General features: G+C 45.0%; 1 protein-coding gene across 2 annotated transcripts; it reads left to right on the top strand.

The window, feature by feature from the left end:
- The first annotated feature begins 5,188 nt into the window (after positions 1 to 5,188).
- On the top strand, positions 5,189 to 22,467 carry MTHFS (methenyltetrahydrofolate synthetase). 2 transcript variants are annotated; one of them, NM_001075616.1, is given in 3 exon segments: positions 5,189 to 5,375; positions 13,730 to 13,991; positions 20,942 to 22,460. In NM_001075616.1, coding segments are annotated over 3 exon segments (606 nt in total). In that variant the 5' UTR covers positions 5,189 to 5,255; the 3' UTR covers positions 21,166 to 22,460.
- Positions 22,468 to 22,955: the final 488 nt, after the last annotated feature.

Below are 22,955 nucleotides of genomic sequence, written 5' to 3'. Positions count from 1 at the left end.
CTACGGAGATGGGCGTTTTTGCCTAATCTGGGGCCAGGAAGCCTGCTGGTGATGATCGGGAGGCTTTTGGCAATGGTTACAAAGGGGCTCCATCAGTTGCAGAGGTGACCTTGGTTCTGGGCTCCACGTCTGTGGCCTTGGTGCAAGGCCTCCCATCTGTGGCCTTGGGGCAGGACTCCACACTTCTCTTCCCTCAAATGCAGTGGAAACTAGCTTCATGAGCTCCACAATCTCTCCCTTTCTTTTTTCTTTTTTTTTTGTCCAATTTGAGTCACTACCTTCCTTCTCTTCCTTTGTGGAGCAACATAAAGTCATCTTATGCACAGCAGTTTAGGGACCATCTTTTCAGTACTCTGGTTTTCACTCTCTAACCCCAGTGAATGAAGCTTTCTCTATATCAGCACATCGTGACAGCTGTGACATCAGCCATGCACAGAAGTCATAGGAGCACTGCACGCTGTGGGCCACGTGGTGAGTTATGGAGCTGTTCAGTTCATCTGGGTCCAGGCTGAGAGGAGCCTTGTGTCCCAGGATGCGAGGCTGGTTTTGAAAATAACTTTTAAAAGAGACAGTGATATGGACAGAATGTTTTCTTTGTAAGGAAGCTGGGTTTGGTGGTGGTGGTGTGCCCTGACTGCAGGAGAGCTTACTGGCTGGGAGATGCGTGAGGAGCCTGCTGGAATAGATGGTTAGTGAATACTTGTTCATTTACACCTCGATCAACTAAAATTTCACAGTAGGAGCTTTCCCATTCCATGCTTTCACTAGTTTATTTTTCAAATTTTATTGTGAATTGGTATTTCCCTGGTGGTCCAGGGATAAGACTCCGAGTTCCCAGTGCAGGGGGCCTGGGTTAGATCCCTGGTTGGGGAACTAGATCCTGAATGCCACAACTAAAGATCCTGCATGTCTCAACAAAGATCAACGAGCCCGAGTGACAATGCAGCCAAATAAACGCCCCTTCCCACTATATTTAAAACCATGGGTCATACTGACACTTCTATTTGTGTGTGTTAGTTTAAATACTGACACTTCTATTCTTTTTTTTTGGCCATATCACCCAGCACGTGGGCTCTTAATACCCCCACCAGGTATTGAACCTGTGCTCCTTGCAAGTGCAGAGCTTTAACCACTAGACTGCCAGGGAAGTCCTGGTACTGAGACTTCTAATTACAATCCTTTATTTTTTTGGACTCCAAAATCACTGCAGATGGTGACTGAAGCCATGAAATTAAAAGACTTTTGCTCCTTGGAAGAGAAGTTATGACAAACCTAGACAGTGTATTAAAAAGCAGACATGACTTTGCTGACAAAGGTCCGTATAGTCAAAGCTATGGTTTTTCCAGTAGTCACACACGGATATGAGAGTTGGACCATAAAGAAGGCTGAGCACCGAAGAATGGATGCTTTCAAATTGTGGTACTGGTGAAGACTCTTGAGAGTCCCTTGGGCAGCAAGGAGATCAAACCAGTCAATCCTAAAGGAAATCAATCCTGAATATTAATTGGTAGGACTGATACTGAAGCTCCAATACTTTGGCCACCTGATGGGAAGAACTGACTCATTAGAAAAGACCCTGATGCTGGGAAAGATTGAAGGCAGAAGGAGAAGGGGATGATAGAGGACGAGATGGTTGGATGGCATCCCCAACTCAATGGACATGAATTTGAGCAAGCTCCTGGAGGTGGTGAAGGACAGGGAAGCCTGGCATACTGCAGTCCATAAGGTCATGAAGAGTTGAACACGACTGAGTGACTGAGTAACAGAAAAACAGTTACAACCCAGCACTAGAGGGTTCATTCCCCAATTCTCTCTTTATTTGTAACTTGTTTTTCCAACAGGAAGAAACCTGGCTCTCACTATCCAGAATATCTTTCGTTATTGTTCAATTCTAGAATAAAGTCATTTCACAATTGTTAATACTCACCCCTGTGAAAAACAAATGTACTGACTAGCGTGCAATATTTTTATAAAGTTATTTTTGTCTTCGGCCTTATGGTATACAGTCAAAATACTCTTTTCCAAAGTTACTTAACTTAGTTCTTTTCTTCTCTACCCACTTCGTTGTGGTTATGTTAATCATTTACATTACAATTCAGTTTGTTTGTCCCTGCGTGTATTCTAATATTTTGACATCTCTCCACACTTGGCTTGCATGTATATACATGTAGAACATTATAACAGTTTCAATTTCTCCGAACTCTTGTCAACATTTGTCTCCTGTTTTTTTGACTGTTGACACTCTAGTGCGAAGTGGTATCTCTCTGTGGTTTTGATTTGAATTTCTCTAATGACTAATTATGATCTTTTTAAGTGCTTATTGGTTATTTGATGTGGAGAAATGTCTATTCAAGTCTTTTGCTCATTTTTAAATAGGATTATCTTTTTTTCTTAAATTGCTGAGTTTTATGAGTTTTTGTATATTTTAGATACAGGTCCCTTTTAGATATATGACTTGTGAATAGTCTCTCCCATTCTGTAGGCTGTTTTTTTCATTTTCTTGATGGTGTCCTTTGATGCACAAATGTTTTTAATTTTGATGAAGTCCAATGTACTTTTCTTGCTTGTGGTTTTGGTGTTATAACTAAGAAACCATTGCCTATTCCAAGGTGATGAAAATTTGTGCCTATGTTTTCTTCTAAAAGTTTCATTTGAGCTCTTATATTTATGCTTTTTAAAATCTATTTTGAGTTAACTTTTGTATGTAGACATTCAGTTGTCCCAGCATCATTTGTTAGAAAAGACTATACTTTCCCTATAGAATTATCTTGGTACTCTTGTTTAAAAAAAAAAAAAAATGACTATAAATGTAAAGGCTTATTTCTGGATTCTCAATTCTGTGACATTTTCCTATCTCCCTTTAATCAAACACTGTACTGTCTTGATCATTGCAGCCTTGAAATAACTTTTAAAGTTTGAAAGAGTGAGTTTTCCAACTTTGTTCTTCAAGATTGCTTTGGTTATTCTGGGCTCCCTGCATTTACATATGAATTTTAGGACTGGCTTATTGGTTTCTGCAAAAAGGCCAAGTTTGATAGGTATTGCATTGATTCTATAATTTGTGGAGTATTACTATCTTAAAAATACTAAGTCTTCCAGTCTACAAACATGGGCTGTCCTTTTCCTTATACAGGTCTTTCTTTCAACAATGCATCTGGCTTTCAGAAGTTTAACACCCTCTTTGTTAAATTTATTACTAAGTATCTTGTTTTTTTAATGCTGTAGTGGTGGTGGTTTAGTTGCTAAGTCATGTCCAACTATTGTGACCCCATGGACTGTAGCCTGCCAGGCTCTTTTATCCCTGGGATTCTCCAGGCAAGAATACTGGAGTGGGTTGCCATTTCCTTCTCCAGGGGATCTTCCCAACCCAGGAATCATAGGTCTCCTGCATTGCAGGCAGATTCTTTACCAACTGAGCTACGAGGGAAACCCCTTTTGATGCTATAGTAAATGGAACTGTTTTTTTAAATGTCATATTGCTCATTGCTAGCATATAGAAATTTATATTAATCAGCTTTCTTCAGAGAAGCTGATCCTATAGAATATAAATACGTATGCCTTCAGTTCAGTTCAGTTCAGGCACTCAGTCATGTCCAACTCTTTGAAACCCCATGAACTGCAGCATGCCAGGCCTTATATTTTATTATATATACTTAATAATGTATCTATTATCTTTTGATATGTGTGTATATATATAAATATGTATATATATATGTGTGTGTGTATATATATATATATATACACTATGGTTTTTTTCAGTAGTCACATACAGATGTGAGAGTTGGACCATAAAGAAGGCTAAGCACCAAAGAACTGATGCTTTCGAATTGTGGTGCTGGAGAAGCCTCTTCAGAGTCTCTTGGACAGCAAGGTCAAACCAGTCAATCGTAAAAGAAATCAATACTAAATACTCATTGGAAGGACTGACGCTGAAACTAGAGCTCCAAAACTTTGACCAACTGATGCAAAGACCTGACTCACTGGAAAAGACCCTGATGTTGGGAAAGATTGAAAACAAAAGGACAAGGGGGAGGCAGAAGATGAGACAGTTAGGAGCATCTCTGACTCAATGGACATGAGTTTGAGCAAACTCTGGGAGAAAATGAAGGACAGGGAAGCCTGGTGTGCTGCAATCCATGGGGTTGCAGAATCCGTACGACTTAGCCACTGAGCACACCCAACAGATTCTGTTGAGTCAATGATGCCATCCAACCACCTCATCCTTCCAGCTTCTGGAAAAGAAAAAGAGGAAGGCACGTAGGGAAAGGAAGCAGGGCACAATCTTGAACAGAATGACACAGCCCAAGGACATAACATAAACTGATGAGATTAGAACCAAATAGATCCAAGATGGCATATCTCAAGAGATCTTGAGCCTCAGTATAGGCTCATTACAACACATCAGAAAGTAGATAACACACCCACCAACACCAAGACAGTTCCAAGGCTGACCACAAAGGTCAAAAAGTGGGCAGTGGCCCACTTTCTGGAAATCCCCACCCCTTTCCCAAAATAGCTGGAATAGGCCTCCTACTCATTAGTCTTACCCACCCCTATAAACAGTGACAACCTGGTAACCCCCGAACCCTGAGGCTGCTCTTGCTCCCTGAGCGGGCTCACTCTGTGGACTGTGTCTGTCTCCAGATAAATCCACTTCTTACCTTTCACTTCATCTCTCTCTTAATTCTTTCCACAATGAGACATCAAGAACCTGAACTTCTTTAAGATCAGAGGCTAGGTTTAAGATCTCAGTTAACAGATCATGGTTTCCGGTCCTGATCTGAGTTACACAGTTTCAGAGTTATTACAAACAAAAAGGGTCGTTTTCCCTTTAGCTAGTAGGACTGCCATGTCATGTGAATTTCTCAATTCCACCGGCCTCTACTTTTTCAGGCCCCAGTACTGCAGGAGCCATGGCACCCAGGGATTCGAGAGCATTTGTGTGTGTGTGTGTGTGTGTGTGTGTGTGTACAGGGGGGCCCTATAGTACTCCTTCCAGCAGTACCCCAGGCCGAGAGGTCAGGCGTGTAGAGCTGTCACCGCTGCAGAGCCGGAGAACAGCAGGGAAGCCCTTGCCCTTCATCTGCTAGGGGTGGGGCGCGCATCGATCGCGAAGGCTGCAGGATGTCGGGTCAGAAGGGCGGAAGGCGTGGTGCGCCCGGGGCCGGAAGCGGAGGGGGTGGGGGCGCCCCCGGACCCTCCCTTGGGCCGGCGGACTTCGCGGAGTGAGGACGGGGGCTGGATCGCACCAGGAGATGGCGGCAGCGGTGGCCGTGAGCGGCGCCAAGCGGAGCCTGCGGGCTGAGCTGAAGCAGCGTCTGCGGGCGCTGAGCGCTGAGGAGCGGCTGCGCCAGTCCCACCTCTTGGCCCAGAAGGTGAGAGACCGCGACGACAGCCACAGCAGCGCCAGACCTGCGGATCTGCGCAGGCGCGGCCCTTTGGGCGCGCGCACGTCCGCCCGCCGCGCGCATGTCCGCTGAGCGCGCGCATACCGTGTCCCCGTGAGCCCGCGTGAGTCCCACAATGGGTGTAGGGTACTGTTGGGCACAGTGTGGAGGGAATCAGCGCCACGTGGAGAATTATGGGCCTTGTGAGGGAGGGGATGGAGGTGGGTGACAGGGTGCTGAGGCAAGAGCAGCATGAGAACAGATCTGGAGGGCGGGACCACCTGGGTCTAAAATGCCTTCAGTTCCGTTCCGTTCAGTTCAGTTCAGTCGCTCAGTCGTGTACGACTCTTTTTGACCCCATGAATCACAGCACGCCAGGCCTCCCTGTCCATCACCAACTCCCGGAGTTCACTTAAACTCATGTCCATCGAGTCGGTGATGCCATCCAGCCATCTCATCCTCTGTCGTCCCCTTCTCCTGCCCCCAATCCCTCCCAGCATCAGTCTTTTCCAATGAGTCAGCTCTTCGCATGAGGTGGCCAAAGTACTGGAGTTTCAGCTTCAGCATCAGTCCTTCCAATGAGCACCCAAGACTGATCTCCTTTAGGATGGACTGGTTGGATCTCCTTGCAGTCCAAGGGACTCTCAAGAGTCTTCTCCAACACCACAGTTCAAAAGCATCAATTCTTCGGCACTCAGCTTTCTTCACAGTCCAAGTCTCACATCCATACATGACCACAGGAAAAACCATAGCCTTGACTAGACGGACCTTTGTTGGCAAAGTAATATCTCTGCTTTTCAATATGCTGTTTAGGTTGGTCATAACTTTTCTTCCAAGGAGTAAGCGTCTTTTAATTTCATGGCTGCAATCACCATATGCAGTGATTTTGGAGTCCCCCAAAATAAAGTCAGCCACTGTTTCCACTGTTTCCCCATCTATCTGCGGTGCCTTCAGTGACTCTTAAAGAATACAGGGACTTCGGATGGTTCGGACTGCAGCCTCCCAATGCAGGGGCCGCGGGTTTGGTCTTGAACTAAGATCCCTCACGCTTCGTGATGTGGCCGGGGAAAAAAAAGTTATGAAAAAGAGTCCATAGCGGTAAAATGACCAGAGAACGATACGATTACTTCAGAGGAGCGAGTGCAAAATAGGGTGCAGAGATGCTCAAGGATGGAAGCCCGTCGGAGCCTGTGGAGGGCTGGGCCCTGCCTCTGTGGCCTCGGGCCTATCCTGTCACGCAGTAGGTGAACCTTAAGTACATTTTTGAATTAATGACAACTGATTCTCATACTCAGCCTGCTCAAGAAGATAGGAAGCTGGAGAGATTAGGGAACTGAGTCCGGTTTCCTGTCTCTTGGTTATGATACCTCCAGTTTGTTACTTTCACAGACTAACTTGCTATATATTAATACTTTGTTCATGTGATGATACCAGTGTCTCTTATCAGTAAAACAGTCCACAGATCCTGTCCCAGAGGCATGTGCCAAAGGTCTGTGAGACTGGTTTTTGTTGGACACCAGAGGGGGAAAAATGAGTGTCCTGTGAATAACTAAATATTAGTGATTCTGTGTCAAACTAGTGACCCGTCTTCCTCAACATCCAGATGTTATATTTGGATGTTATCAGGATGTTATATACCAATGTTATATTTGGAAATTAGCTTCTTTTCCTTGATGTGTCTTGAAATTAGATGTGCCATAAGAATTTCTTAATTACCCTTCATTATTCTACCATCCATTAGTTTCTCAAATTCAAAGTTCCTATGAGTTAAAACAGTAAAGCAAATACAAGCATTTCATTCCACTCTTTGTGTATATAGGTGTGCATGAAGGGGGTTCTACGCAGATGGTGTCTATGCAGATATTAGTTTATTCAAACTTAGTATTTTTTAGCGATTATGAGGAAGGCATTGGTTGCTTTAGTGAATGTAGAGATGCATACCATCTTATCCTTACTCTCTAGGTGCTTAAAATTTAGTTAATTAATTCACATATACTAAACCCTTTGTTTGGAGAAGGCAATGGCACCCCACTCCAGTAGTCTTGCCTGGAAAATCCCATGGACGGAGGAGCCTGATAGGCTGCAATCCATGGGGTCGCGAAGAGTTGGACACGGCTGAGCAACTTCACTTTCACTTTTCACTTTGATGCATTGGAGAAGGAAATGGCAACCCACTCCAGTGTTCTTGCCTGGAGAATCCCAGGGATGGTGGAGCCTGGTGGGCTGCCGTCTATGGGGTCGCACAGAGTCGGACACGACTGAAGCGACTTAGCAGCAGCAAACCCTTTGTTGTTTAGTCACTAAGGGATGTCTGACTCTTGTGATCCCATGGACTATAGCATGCCAGGCTCCTCTGTCCATGGAATTTTTCTGGCAGAAATACTGGTGTGGGTTGCTGTTTCCTTCTCCAGGGGATCTCCCTGGACCAAGGATTGAACCGATGTCTCCTGCACTGAAGGAGCCATCAGTCTTTACCTCTGAGCCACCAGGGAAGCCCATATTGAACCCTACTGTGGCCCATACTTTGCCATGTACTTAGTTATAGGATGAAAAAGATAGGATTGTTGCTCTAAAGGAACAGAGTCTGGAAGAAGAAACAGACTTGTGAATACAGAATTCCAGTGCTTTCAGATAATCTGGTAAACATCAATTGTAGAAATATAACTTAGGGGAGGGGGACTCAGAAGGCTTTCCTTCTATAGGGAGATGTTTGAGATGTTTTTTGTAGTACAAGATGAATTTTGTCAGGTGAAGGGAAAGTAGGATCGGTGAACATGTACAGGAATATTTTGTCAAGAGAAGGAAGGGCACAGTTGAACATGTATTTTGGAGCTCTGCAGATCTGGATTTAATCTGGCTACACTGCATTTTAGCTGCCTAGTGAAAGTGAAATCGCTCAGTCGTATCCGACTCTTTGTAACCCCATGGACTGTAACCTACCAGGTTCCTCTGTCCATGGGATTTTCCAGGCAAGAATACTGGAGTGGGTTACCATTTCCTTCTCCAGGAGATCTTCCTGATCCAGGGATTGAACGCGGGTCTTCCACATTGTAGGCAGACGCTTTACCGTCTGAGCCACCAGGGAAGTCCATAAGCTGTCCATTAGCTGCCTAGGGCCTTGGACAAATCCCTTAATCATTCTGAGCCTCTGGTTCCTTATCTGTAAGAGGGATAATGCCCATCCTTGCAAGACCTATTGTGAGGATTAAAGAAGTGGCTAAGGGATGTATTGATAAGTCCTGTAGGAAGAGAATATTGGCAGCACTTTTGGAAAATAGGTTGGGGATGGAAGAATGAGGAAAAAATATATAGAGGGCATTAAGGGGCTGTTGTGATAGTTTGGATAAGAGATAATAAAGGGCGTGGATGGTGAAGCTGAGGGGGAAAAGGCAGGTGAATGGGAGACTATGCAGTGAGACCCAGCAGGATTGGGCAATTAACTGGATGACATTAGAAAGTACTGGGAAAGGGGAGTCACTTATGATTTCAGAATTTAGAGCTGGAGGTAAAGGTTTGCTTATTTATTTTTTAATATTTATTTGGCTGTATTGGGTCTTAGTTGAGGTACATGGGCTTAGTTGCTCCCCAGCATGTGGGATCTTAGCTCCCCAATCAGGGATTGAACCTGCTTTCTCTGGGTTGCAAGGTGGATTTATAAATACTGGACCACCAGGGAAGTCCTGATAAAGGGTTTTTAACATTACTAGGTGCAAGGAATGTAGGTGTTGGAGTGGATTTTGGAGGGGCATGGGGTAAAGAAAGATGAGTTCAGTTTGGTTTCTTTGTCTTATGGTACATTAGAAACAAAACACTCCAGGTGGGAATAGGAGCCATATAGAGACAGGACCACTGGTAGTACACTGACAGCTGAGCACTGGCATCTGAGGAGAGACCCACAACTCTCAGTAATACATATACTTGAGCACATATACCCAGATGTACTCATATGAGACATCTGTTTCATAACCAAAGATTTCATAGCTCTTACTGTATCTGATGAACTCTAATATTTTCTATTTCATTTGCTGATTATAACTCACTGTTGTTTCATGCCCAACCATGGATCAAGGCCCAAAATATCAACGTACTGGTACTAGAACAGTGATTTGCCATAATGTGTGTTCAATACGATAAAAGTATTAAATGATAAGTAGGCATATTCTTATTGACACAGAAATTTTTAAAAAATAATTTAGAATTTTACCAGAAAATGACATATAGTAAAGAAATTAAACTTTATGCTGTAGTTTGACTCCTCAGCAAATAAGATGAGGAAATTAGTACCCAGTATTCATTTTATCTTATATCCTATGTGCCAGTTTCTTTCTTTTTTAAAAAGTATTTATTTGACTGGGCTGGGACTGCTTCCCTGGTGGCTCAGATGGTAAAGAATCTGCCTGCAATGCGGGAGACCTGGGTTCCATCCCTGGGTTGGGAAGATCCCCTGGAGGAGGGCGTTGCAACCCACTCCAATATTCTTGACTGGAGAATCCTCATGGACAGAGGAGCCTGGCAGGCTGCAGTCCATGGGGTCGCAAAGAGTTGGACACAAATGAGTGACTAAGTACACAGGAGGGACTTAGTTACAGCAGGTGGGATCTAGTTCCCTGACCAGGGATGGAACCCAGGACCCTTGCATTGGGAACACAGAGTCTTAGCCACTGGACCAGCATGGAAGTCCCACTTCTGAATTGTTTTAATTTTGGTAATCTTAATTTTAATTTCCAAGTGTTTAAAAAAATTCTCTGCTTTCTTTCCAAAGCAGCCTTTTTTTGCCCTATAGATGCATCTATCTTCTTGAACTTGTCTGAGAAGACTAATTAGAATTAAAAAAAAAGAAAATTCATGTTCTCTGAATTATAATTTTCTGTTTCCTGCTGGATCACTCCCCTCACCTCCCCTTTTAAAAAATCCTTCTAATTAGTGTTTGGCTTTCTAAAATGTTTGAAAGTGAAAGTGAAGTCACTCAGTTGTGTCCAACTCTTTGTGACCCCATGGACTGTAGCCTACCAGGCTCTTCTGTCCATAGGATTTTTCAGGCAAGAGTACCAGAGTGGGTTGCCACTTCCTTCTCGATGAACCTTTATTGTCTGTACATATTTATGAATGAAGGTGTGATCACTAAAATGGGGATTTCCTTTGCTTTTAGTAGTCACTTTGGAATTCTGTGGTAAGAATGGACTCTTGTCTGACTTACATCCTTGTTCTCCCAGTGTTGCAATCTGTTGCTCTTATCTGTAAATATTGTCCTATCCAGGGCTTTTCTGGTGGCTCAGTGGTAAACCCACCTGACAATGCAGAAGATGCAAGTTCCATCCTTGGGTCGGAAAGATCCTCTGGAGAAGGAAATGGCAACCCACTCCAGTATTCTTATCTGGGAAATTCCATGAACAGAGGAGCCTGCCGGGCTATAGTCCATGGGGTTGCAAAAGAATCGGAAAGGACCGAGCACTTACGTGCGCGCGCGCACACACACACACACACACACACACACACACACACACTGTCCCATTCACTCTGTCTTGCAGAAACTAGTTAAATACCTATTCTCTTGTTATTGGTGTTATCCTGCTTTTCTTTTTTACTTTGTTCTTACTGTCATGTAAATGAGATTTGAGGAAGAAAGGTAAGTGTGTATACACAGTCTTGTTGCAGGAAAGGAGACCCCTTCCAGGGCCCGAAACTGGGCTCTTGTCTAACACTTGAAAATGAATTGTCCGAGGAGACACATCTGCTGACAAAGCAAGAGATTTTATTGGCAAAGGGCACCCGGGTGGAGAGCAGTAGGGTAAGGGAACCCAGGAGAACAGCTCTGCCGCGTGGCTTGCAGTCTCGGGTTTTATGGTGACTGGATTAGTTTCCGGGTGGTCTTTGGTCAATCATTCTAATTCAGTCTTGCCTGGTGGCGCACACATCTCTCAGCCAAGATGGATACTAGCGAGAGGGATTCTGGGAAGTGGACGGACACCCAGTGTCTCCTTTCCACCTTTCCTGAACTCTTCCGGTTGGTGGTGGCTTATTAGTTCCATATTCTTTATCAGGATCTCCTGTCATAAAGCAACTCATGCAAATGGTTACTGTGGTGCCTGGCCAGGGTGGGCGGTTTCAATCAGTGTGCTTCCCTTAACAGTCTCACACTGAATTTTAACCGATGTTTGTTTCTGCTTGTTCAAGTTTTGATTTTCTATGTTCTGCTTTAAAGAGCCCAAGATAGACACTTAACTTTCCCAGAAAGTACTTGGGTGTTAAAAGCCTCAGGTCTGCCCAGTGTCCAGGTCTCACAGTTCCACTTGCTTTGCCCACTTCGGGCCTGATAACAGCTTTGTAACTGCTCAGAAAGATGGAGTTAGCTTCCTTCCTTGGCACTGTTTTGGTGTGCTTTGTCTGCTTAACTCTGTGTTAAGTTATTCCTTTTTATTAGGAATAACTGGACATTCTGTGCCTGTATCTTTCTGGCACTCATATTTATAAGCCACCTTTGCAGTCACTTTTCCTTCTTAGCTCGGAGAACAGGGAAGAACAGAAAAGGAAGAAAAAGGGAGCTGAGGGCTAACTTCAGAGACTAGGGATGTTCTGGGATTATTAACATTTCTATAGTGAGCAAAGCTCAGCCCATTGCTCCTGCTTCTTGTTAAACTGAGTACAAAAGAATGCTTTCACCCAGGTTCTCCTTCTTATTAACACAACATGGCACTCATTTAGAGGGCCTTTGCTTCTCCAGGATCCCCCACCTTCCATCTATGTGAACACTTTTATTTTTTATATTATTAAAAAAATTATTTTTGGTGGACCTACTAACCCTAAATATTCATGGGAAGGAATAATGCCCAAGCTGATGCTCTGATACTTTGGCCACCTGATGTGAAGAGCCGACCCATTGGAAAAGACCCTGATGCTGGGAAAGATTGAGGAGGACAGGAGGAGAAAGGGGACAACAGAGGATGAGATGGTTGGATGGCATCACTGACTCAATGGACCTAAGTTTGAGCAAACTCTGGGAGATGGTGAAGGACAGGGAAGCCTCGTGTGCTGCAGTCCATGGGGTTGCAAAGAGTGGGACACGACTGAGCGACTGAACAGCAAGAACTGTGGCATGTGGGATCTTAGTTGCCTGACCAGGGATCAACCTTTGCCCTCTGTGGTGGAAGTCTTAACCACTGGACCACCAGAGAAGTCCTTGTCTTTGTTAACATTTTAACACTCATTTGAATAGAAAAGCTTTAGCAATTGGGAGGGAGGTGGGTAGTGCCAACAGAATTGTGTGGCATGTCTGCCCTGGGGAGTTTATAGACTGGCTAGGATGCTGTGTTTAGGATACACAAAACAATAATTGACTTATGATAGCACATAGCTGTTAGGTTGTATAGTGACTCTACACATAGTGAGGGTTCTGCAGAAGTCAGGAAAAGTTAGGACTTGAATTGCGCTTAAGTGGTGGAATTTGAGATGAGAGAAGGCTAACAATCTAGGGAGTAAAGAAACTTGTACTAGTTGGGGTTTGGGGGTGGCTTCCCTGGTGGTCCAGTGCCTAAGACTATGCGCTTCCAACACAGGAGGCTGGGTTCCATCACTGGTCAGGGAAATAGATCCCACATGCTACAACTAAATGTCCCACATGTCGCAACTAAGATCTGGTGCAGTCAAATAAATAAATATTAAAACAATGACAACAACAGCCACAGAGGAAAAAAAACAAGCTTGTGGGAGCCAAGGTTCAAAGTTAAAGCAGAGACTCTCAGGGAAAGACACAGAAGTCTGCTAGAATGGGCACTACCCATTGTACCCGTTGGCACTACCCACCTCCCTCCCAGTGGTGGGGGTCAAGTTTGGAATTTTCCATATTTTAGACAGCAGGGTCCCACCGTGACCTTTTAATGAGATTTTGCATCTGCTAGGAAAATATCTGGGAAGATTGAAGGCAAAAGGAGAATAGGCCAGCAGAGGATGAGATGGTTGTATAGCATCACCGACTCAGTGGACATGAATCTGAGCAAACTCTGGGAGACAGTGGAGGGAAGGGGAGTCTGGCGTGTGGCAGTCCATGGGGTCCCTGAGTCAGACACGACTTAAGAGACAGCAACAACAACGACAAAGAGCAGATGTGCCAGAGAGGCATTAAGGGATCAGAGAAGTAAGTGTTGGGTCCAGAAGTAAAAGTCAGGCTTCAGGATGCAATATTATTTGACATATTGTATCACTCCACTTTTTATGTGTTTGTTTTTGGTTAAAAAGTTTGGAGAAGGCTGAGAGAAAAGGGAGGAAGTGTTAAAACTGTTAAGGGGAGCCACTTGTTTTAATAAGTATCATCTGGGAAAATTTAACTGCCATCGCTTCTCCCTTAGGTGTTTACCCATAATGAATATCAAAAGTCCAAAAGAGTGTCCATCTTTCTGAGCATGCCAGATGAAATTGAGACAGAGGAGATCATCAAGGACATTTTCCGACAAGGCAAAACCTGCTTTATCCCGCGGTACCAGTTGCAGAGCAATCACATGGATATGGTGAAGTTAGCATCGCCAGAGGAAATCGCTTTGCTGCCCAGAACTTCCTGGAACATTCAGCAGCCCGGTGAGGATGAAGTTCTGGAGGAGGCCTTGTCAACAGGTGAGCATTACAGTATTAGAACTGCCATCTTAGGATGCTGTCCTGCTGCGTTGGCTTGTTAGACCTCTGATCCGCTTGTCGTGGTCGAGTTGGGAGGGTTACTTTTCTACAGGGATGAATGTGTATTTCACTTAAGTTCCAAGCCACCCACCTAACCTGACTTAGGATGAGATGCCCTGTGTAAGCTGTGGCATGTCAACTGTAATAGTAAAGTATCAAGGTATTCTTCGGGGCTTCCCTGGTAGCTCAGTTGGCAAAGAATCCATCTACAATGCAAGGAGACCTGGGTTCGCTCCCTGGGTCAGGAAGATCCCCTGGGAAAAGAAATGGCAACCCACTCCACCTTTCTTGCCTGGAGAATCCCATGGACAGAGGAGCCTGGCAGACTGTAGTCCATGGGGTGACAAAGAGTCAGACACGACTGACTGACTAAGCAGGACAAAGGTATTGTTCTTTTCCACAGACTCTTGCCCTGAACTTCTGGTTTGGATAATACATTTTTCCTAAATAATACTCTGTTTCCCAGGACTTCCTGGAGGTCCAGTGTTTAAGAACCTGTCTTCCAATGCAGGGGATGCGGGTTCAATCACTGGTTGGGAAACAGATCCCACATGGCTTGGGGCAACTAAACCCTCCAGTCAGAGGAAGAACCCTTGTGCTGCAGCAAAAACCCAGTGCGGCCAAATTAAAAAAAAAACTCTGCATTTTCCGTGGTTTCAGTTGCAGTCTGTCTGGTAATGAGTGAGTGAGTGAAGTCGCCCAGTTGTGTCTGACTCTCTGCGACCCCATGGACTGCAGGCTCCTCCATCCATGGGATTTTCCAGGCAAGAATACTGAAGTGGGTTGCCATTTCCTTCTCCAGGAGATCTTCCCGACCCGGGGATTGAACCCAGGTCTCCCACACTGTAGGCAGATGCTTTACCGTCTGAGCCACCAGGGAAGTCTGGTAATGAGCACATTATTATTAATGCAATAAACGTTTATGTCTCCAGCACAGACTTGTCAACTACTTGGGCATTCCATGGTCATATCACATACAACATGTTCCAAAGTGAATTGTGCTCCCTCATGCCTCCTGTCTTGTGTTTCTCTTAGGGTTTAGAACCATCACTCACCCACTTGACCATGTCAGAAGTCTCAAGATCACCCTTGACTCTTCTCTTTCTTGCCTGCTCCATGAGCAGCCCATTGTCAGCTCCTGGTGATTTTACTTGTTGTTCAGTTGCTAAGTTGTGTCCAACTCTTCGTGACCCCATGGACTGCAGCCTGACATTCTTCTCTGTTCATGAGATTTCCCAGACAAGAATACTAGAGTGGGTTCCCATTTCCTTTTCCTGGGGATCTTCCTGATCCAGGGATTTAACCCAGGTCTCCTGCATGGGCAGATAGGTTCTTTACTACTGTGCCACCAGGGAAACCCCCGAGGATTAATGCTTACTGAATCTGTCCCTTCTCTCTTATCCCACTGCAGTCCAAGCCACCATCCCCCCTTGTCTGGGGTATTATAATAGCCTCCCAACTCTGCTTCCTCTCCACGCTTTGTATTCTGTCCTCCCTCTCAGTCATATTATTTATATAGTCATTGCAACAAGATTTCTGAAATGCAAAGTTGACTTTTTCTCTCCCCAGTTTAAAGTCTTTCAGTGACTTTCTGCTACCCTTCCTTTGAAGTAAACATTCCTTAACAAGGTTCTTCCTGGACTCCCTGAAGGTCCAGTGGTTTAAGTGCCACCTTCCAGTGTAAGAGGTGCAGGTTAGATCCCTGGTGAGGGAACTAAGGTCCCACATGCTGCAAGGTGTGACCAAAAAAATAAAAACGAAACAAAACATCCAAGACTCTTCCTGATTGAGCCTTGCTATTCTTTCCTTTTGCACATCTTTCTACTCCCTTACTTTATCATCTGAATTCCAGCCACTCTGAATCTCTTTCAGTTTCCCAACCCTATTTAAAAAAAAATTGAAATATAGTTGATTTATAGTATTGTGCTAGTTTTAGGTGTGTAGCAAAGTGATTCAGTCATACTTACATTACATATATGTATTTTTTCCATTGTTGTCCATTAAAAGTTATTTTAAGATATTGAACATAGTTTCCTGTGCTATATAGTAAATCCTTGTTGCTTATCTATTTTATGCATAGTAATTTGTGTCTGTTAGTCCTATACTCCTAATTTATCCAAACCTCTTTCCCCCTTTGGTAAACATAAGTTTGTTTTCTGCATCTGTGAGTCTGTTTCTATTTTGTATGTAGAGTCATTGCATTATTTTTTTAGGTTCCACATACAAGTGAGATCATATAATATTTGATATTATATCCATCCATGATGGGCTTTGCTGGTGGCTTGGTAAAGAACCTGCTTGCAATGCAGGAGCCACAGGAGACATGGGTTGGATCCCTGGTTCGGTCAAGAAGATCCTTTGGAGGAGGAAATGACAACCCATTTCGGTATTCTTGCCTGGAGAATCCCATGGACAGAGGAGCCTGGCGGGCTACCGTCCATGGAGCCACAAAAGAGCTGAACATGAGCGACTGAACGACTAAATAACAACAATAGCATATCTTGCACCCTGCAGCTGCAACTCCTCTGCATCCCCCTCTAAGGTGCTCTTGTCCTGTATCCTCTGTCCGTTTGACTGAGGTCACCTGTGCCTTTCAGCAGCAGGAGCAGTGTATGCTGTGGAGTCCACCTGGACTGCAAGCCCTCAGCTTCATTTCTTATGAGCTGAATGCCGTGAAGGAGCAGTTAGACCTCTCTGAGCACAGTGTATGTTTCTTTCTTCAGGGGATGGTAGTAATACTTGCCCTTCTGCCTCACCAGGTAGATGAACTGATCAGCTTATGTGATTCATCCTTCTGTCCCTGGGGTATAGAATGGTGCCTGCCACATTGTAGACACTTCACAAATGTTAGCTTCTGTGCTTCTTTTCCTCTTCTAGAAGCTGGACTTTGGATAAGAGTCAGATGTTGCATAGGATGATCTGAACAGGTAGCTACTTAAATATAGTCAGGAAACTTAGATAAATATGATCAAGAGGTGTCTTATTTTATCTTTTACTCTCATTCTTCCCTTTATAGTAAATAGAACAGAGATGAGCATCTTTCTGGGGAACCACAAAAACTGTTCCCAGAGGTAGGGGAAAGGATTCCACCTGCTTAGTGGACCATGGGCACCACGCAGTGTAGGATACGAGCTGGTCATACCAGACTGCGTGGGCAGGGATGGATGGATGGACATTTCACTGAGGTCCGTGAGGACTGTTATAATTAGACAAATTGATGAAAAGTTTAGACATGTGCACACTGCTATATTTAAAATGGATAACCAACAAGGACCTACTGTACAGCACAGGGAACCCTGCTGAATGTTATGTGGTAGCCTGGATGGGAGGGGAGTTTGGGGGAGAATGGATACATGTATATGTATGGCTGAGTCCCTTCTCTGTTCACCTGAAACTATCACAACATTGTTAATCGACTATACCCCAAAACAAAATAAAAAGTTAAAAAAAAAAAAAGATTATTTACAGACATGGAAAATAGCATCCCAAGAGCAAAAGCAGGAAGTCATGGGGCAGGCACGTGGGACAAGGAATCTATCCATTTATCTAGGATCGCCTAAGTATAATGGGAGATGCTATGGGTGAGGTGATTGGGGTGAGAGTGTCGTGGCTGTGCACCCAGTTAAGGATGTGGATGTCGCCTTTAGGAGATTGTTATTGACGGAGAGTTTGGGGGCATGGGGAGTCATGGTGAAGGATGGATTGGGACCAGCAGGGCCTGGAGGTGGGATGACAGTTGGAATTCCAGGAGAAATGGCATCTTCAAAAAGCTGACATGAAGTTTCTGGCAGTATGCAGAGCGGGCATGGAGAAGTTTATCAAGTTCTTGCAGAGGACTTTGAGGGAGATGTGGCCATGACACTGAACTTAGCAAGAAGAGCAAGGAGAAAGAGAAGGTTATGCATAGGATGTGTTGAAAGGAGTGTTAGAAAGCTCCGTTTAACTGCCGGCCTCTCACACTTACTGTTTTCAGCTTTCTCTTTAGTATTAAAGGGAGTCCTCTGGCCAAGCTGATTATATTGTCCTGCAAAACCCAGGATATGGGGAGTGAGGAGGGAGGAGGGTTCAGGATGGGGAACACATGTATACCTGTGGCGGATTCATTTTGATATTTGGCAAAACTAATACAATTTGTAAAGTTTAAAAATAAAATAAAATTAAAAAAAAAAAAAAAAAAACCCAGGATGGACAGTCTGAGTTCAGAGCATCCTAAGAGGTGTCCATGGCCCAGCTGCCGCCTCCTTGGCCAGAGGTAAAAAGGATGTTTTGTGAAGGTTAACTGAATTCTCAGTGCCTAGTATGTACTTTCAGTTTCAAGAATAAATCAAGGCCTTTAGAGAATCTTCTTTCCTCATTTTCTTTCAGGGCCTAGTTCCTAGGCTTTTATTTTTTTGCCAGGGGGCGGGGGGTGTCGATGAATATTCTACAGCTCAGCGTCTGCCCCATCTCCCAAAGTTAGCCTTAGCCTGCCAATTCCCTTGTTGCTGACCCTGATGATACTGTCCTGTCTGCACCTTACTCTCCTTTTTGCCAGCTCCTGACATCGTTTCCACTTCCTTCTACGGGAAACTCTTTCCTTATGTTCTGTGATGTGGGTCAGCAAAGGAACGGAGGAAAAGATATATGTGGGTGTGTTCTGGACATAATGACAGAGCTGAACTCTAAGCTCAGGAGGAGGACTTGGAGGGGGCGGAGACTGAGCCAGAAGTCACTGTGATTCCTGAGAGAGAGAGATGAGCAGAGCAGGGATAGGGAGGGAAGGTGACAGTCAGTGGCCAGAGCCCTATAGCAAGTTGGGATTAGAGTAGATGAGCAGGTTTCCTCAAGAAGGTCATGCCTGTCATTGGAGGTGTGCTCGGCCAGGTTTTGCAGGCAGGGGTTGGCAGGTGTGCTGGGCGCCCAGGAGAAGCTGAGTTCATCTCGCAGTTCTGCACGAAGTCAGAACAGCTGCTGATAGTGGGGGGCCAGTCTGGCTGGCAGTCTGAACACCTCTACCCTGAACAGCCCATTCCAAAGAATTCATGGCTCCCAGCCCTCGCTGGTACATCTTTGCCAGCAACGCTGCAGGCGTGGTCAGTCCCTGCTAAGCTGGAGGTCACTCGGACCCCCCAGGACAGCCCTCAGAAGGCTGAAGCTCAGTACAGGATGGCCACCAGGTAGATGGCTGGGTGGGGTGTGTGCTGCTGCTTGTGAGCAGCGCTGGTGTGTCCGGCTCCCCGCCAGGGGCTGGAGGGTCACTCCCTGAACCTCACAGAGTCCATGGAGCTCCTCACGACCTTTGTGGCCTTCTGCACACCTCTAACTGTGGGCAGCTTTTTGTAACTTTGAAGACCCTGCCTTCCTCTCTGAGGCCTGTGCTGACAAGGCTGTGGCCAGTTCTGGTCCTTGTGTCCCTGGGAGAGTTCCAGCCCGAGGACCAACCAAGGGACCCCATCTGGTACCTTCGGAATGTTCCTGAATAGGTCAAAGGTCGCACTCATGTGAATACAGGAAAGCAGGACAATTTGGCCTCCCTGCTTCTGTAAGAGGGGAGATGAAAAGGGTCAGCTTAGGCCTCCTAACAGCTCACCCTACTGCTTCTCATCGACTTTGACAAGAGCTCTGTCCTTCCTGATTTCCCTCTGACCCTCTCCCGCTCTGCCAGTTGTCAGCGCCCTGGGACATTGGCTCCCAAACTTGGCAGGAGTGTGTGTAGGGTCATATGTATGCTTAGAGAAAGAAATTAAGAGAAAAAGGACTTCTTAGGTCTATCCCTGGAGATTCTGTTTATCTTCTTTAACATTTATTTTTATTTTATTTATTTGGCTGTGCCAGGTCTTAGTTGTGGCATGTGGGATCTTTAGTTGAGCCATGTGAACTCTTAATTGTGGTTCATAGAATCTAGTTCCCTGACCAGAGATAGAATCCTGGGCACCTGTATAGGGATAGCAGCCCCTCAGCCACTGGATCACCAGGGAAGTCTTGAGATTCTCTTTAACTAGATGTGGATAGGGCCTGGGAATCTGGCATTTTTGTACATGTATACATGAAAAATGGAGACGGGCATGGCAACCCATGCCAGTATTCTTGCCTGGAGAATCCCATGGACAGAGGAGCCTGGCAGGCTACAGTCTGTGGGGTTGCAGAGTCAGACACGACTGAAGCAACTTAGCATGCATACTTGAAAGAACTGCCAGAGGATGGATGATGGGCTTACTAGTTGCTGAGTAATTTTTATTTCTTTCTTTGTCTTTTTAGTTTTTTCAGATTTTCTACAGTGATCGTGTATTTCATTAAAAATCATAGAAAAAATAGACATCATTTATCAGTCGTTATATACACTACCATGTGTAAATAGAGAGCTAGTGGGAAGCTGCTGTATAGCACAGGGAGCTCAGCTTGGTGCTCTGTGATGACCTAGATGGGCAAGGGTGGGAGATCCAAGTGGGAGCAGACATATGTAAACATATAGCTGATTCACTTTGCTGTACAGCAGAAGCTAACACAACATTGTAAAGCAACTGTACTCCAAAAAAAAAAAAAAAAGGGCATCATGGCAAAACAAAAACCAGATCAGGAAGTGATCGGTTTTTTCTTGCCCACATTGGACATTGTGCCATGGTAGGGCCTGAGGAGAAAGGTGGGTGGGTTGTTACTGACGTCTTGCATCTCGATAATGAACTCTGATGGGGGCCCCAGGGATCAGTTGGCGGTCTGATCTATGGCTTGGGCCAGTAGCACATACTGTGCCTTCTCCTCCTGGCCCAGGCTTTTGGTGACATGGATACTGCCTGTGGCCTCATCAATCACAAATACACTAGCTGCCCCCTCTCCAGTCAGTGGGTACCTGGTGTGGCCCCGGTCCCTGTCCATATTAACCTTCCTTATAAATTTGCTCCTCTTTTCCACAGGGGGACTTGACCTCATCTTCGTGCCGGGTCTCGGGTTCGACAAACAGAGCAACCGTTTGGGACGGGGCAAGGGCTACTATGACGCCTACCTGAAGCGTTGTCTGCAGTCCCAGGACGTGAAACCCTACACCCTGGCCTTGGCTTTCAAAGAGCAGATCTGCCTCCAGGTCCCGGTGAATGAGAATGATGTGAAGGTAGACGAGGTGCTTTACGAAGACTCCTGAGCACCTTTGGCTCTGACAACCTCAGCTGAATAATCAAGGTTTTGTGCCAGAAAAAAGTCGAATATGTGTATTTTCTCTTTGTCAGAGATTAGTGGAAATTGCACACTAATGTGAATATGGGCTATATTGTTTGTAACGTAAGATACACCTAACATGAAACCAGTTTTAAAAATCAATAGCCGTGTGTGTAATAGAACATTGATTAAAATGGAGGCTATCACTGTATGCTTTTCAATTTAACTTTCTGGCCTTAATGTCCCAGGTTGGTCTGTCTGCTCTGTGGTGGTGGTGGTTTAATTGCTCAGTCGAGCCTGACTCTTGGCAACCCCATGGACTATAGCCTGCCAGGCTCCTCTGTCTATGGGATTCTGCAGGCAAGAATACTGGGGTAGATTGCTGTTACCTCCTCTCAACCCAGGGATCGAACCCAGGTCTCTCACTTTGCAGGCAGATTTTTTTACCACTTGAGCCGTTAGGGAATCCCTGGTTCTGCTTTGAAGTGTAAGTTGAACATTCATGAGACGCTGTGCTCCAACTCAGAGTGTGAGGGGAAAGGAAACTTATGGGGAATGGACACTGTCATGAAGTCCTGTCAGGGGTCTGAGTCAGTCTGGCAGGCACACAGAGACCCAGCAATTACTAAATGACTTGGAGTTTGCTTTGCATTAGAAGTTCCCCAAGAATATTCTCCCCTTTTATCATGGCTTCACTTACTCAACCGGAAATTATGTCTGGCACTTTCTAACATTTGATGGACAACAGACTGAAACCTTTTATGATTTAAATATTTAAATCTGGCTAATGTGTTCCCATCTTTGCTGTTCCGGATGTCAGTCACCAAAGAGTTTAAGATCTGGTGTCTTAAAAGGATGCATTTGAATCAGTTCTAATGAGATGGATGAAATAAAGCCTATTATACAGAGTGAAGTAAGTCAGAAAGAAAAACACCAATAGAGTATATATGCGAGACAGCAAAAGAGACACAGATATAAAGAACAGACTTTTGGACTCTGTGGGAGAAGGTGAGGGTGGAATGATTTGAGAGAATACCATTGAAACATGTCTATTATGATATGTGAAATAGATGACCAGTCCAAGTTCGATGCATGTAAACAGGGCACTCAAAGTCGGTGCACTGGAACAACACTGAGGGATGGGATGGGGAGGGAGGTGGGAGAGGGGTTCAGGATGGGGGACACATGTACACCCATGGCTGATTCATGTCAATGTATGGCAAAAACTGCCACAATATTATAAAGTAATTAGCCTCCAATTAAAATAAATAAGTAAATTTTAAAAAGATCTGGTGTCCTGCAAGTTAGACATTATTTCTGTTGATTGGTGGTATCTGCTCAGGAGATGAGATTTGAGCTGACGGTTGATAGATGGCATCACAGCCAGGGAACAGGAGTCTCGTGGGGGAAGTCTTGTTATAGCCAGAGACCCAGGAGGCTTCCAAGGTGCTGCTCTTTCACTCACATCCCACACTGTACCTGTCCCCAGGTCCCATTGATTCTGTCTCTGAGCATGCATATGAGCTCAGTCTCTTCAGTCGTGTCCGATGATCTCTTTGAAACACTATGGACTGTAGCCCACCAGGCTCCTCTGTTTATGGGATTCTCCAGGCAAGAATACTAGAGTGGGTTGCTATGCCTTTCTCCAGGGGATCTTCCTAACCCCAGGATCAAACTCATGTCTCCTGGATTGCAGGTGGATTCCTTACCCACTAAGCCACCTGGGAAGTCTCTCTTAACCTATTCCCTCCTCTCCTCATCCTGTTGTCCCTTTTG

Source organism: Bos taurus, chromosome 21, assembly GCF_002263795.3.
Source record: "Bos taurus isolate L1 Dominette 01449 registration number 42190680 breed Hereford chromosome 21, ARS-UCD2.0, whole genome shotgun sequence".
In the NCBI taxonomy this organism is placed as follows: Eukaryota; Metazoa; Chordata; class Mammalia; order Artiodactyla; family Bovidae; genus Bos; species Bos taurus.
The sequence above is the reverse complement of the archived record's forward strand: the minus strand, read 5'-3'. Positions and strand labels throughout refer to the sequence as shown.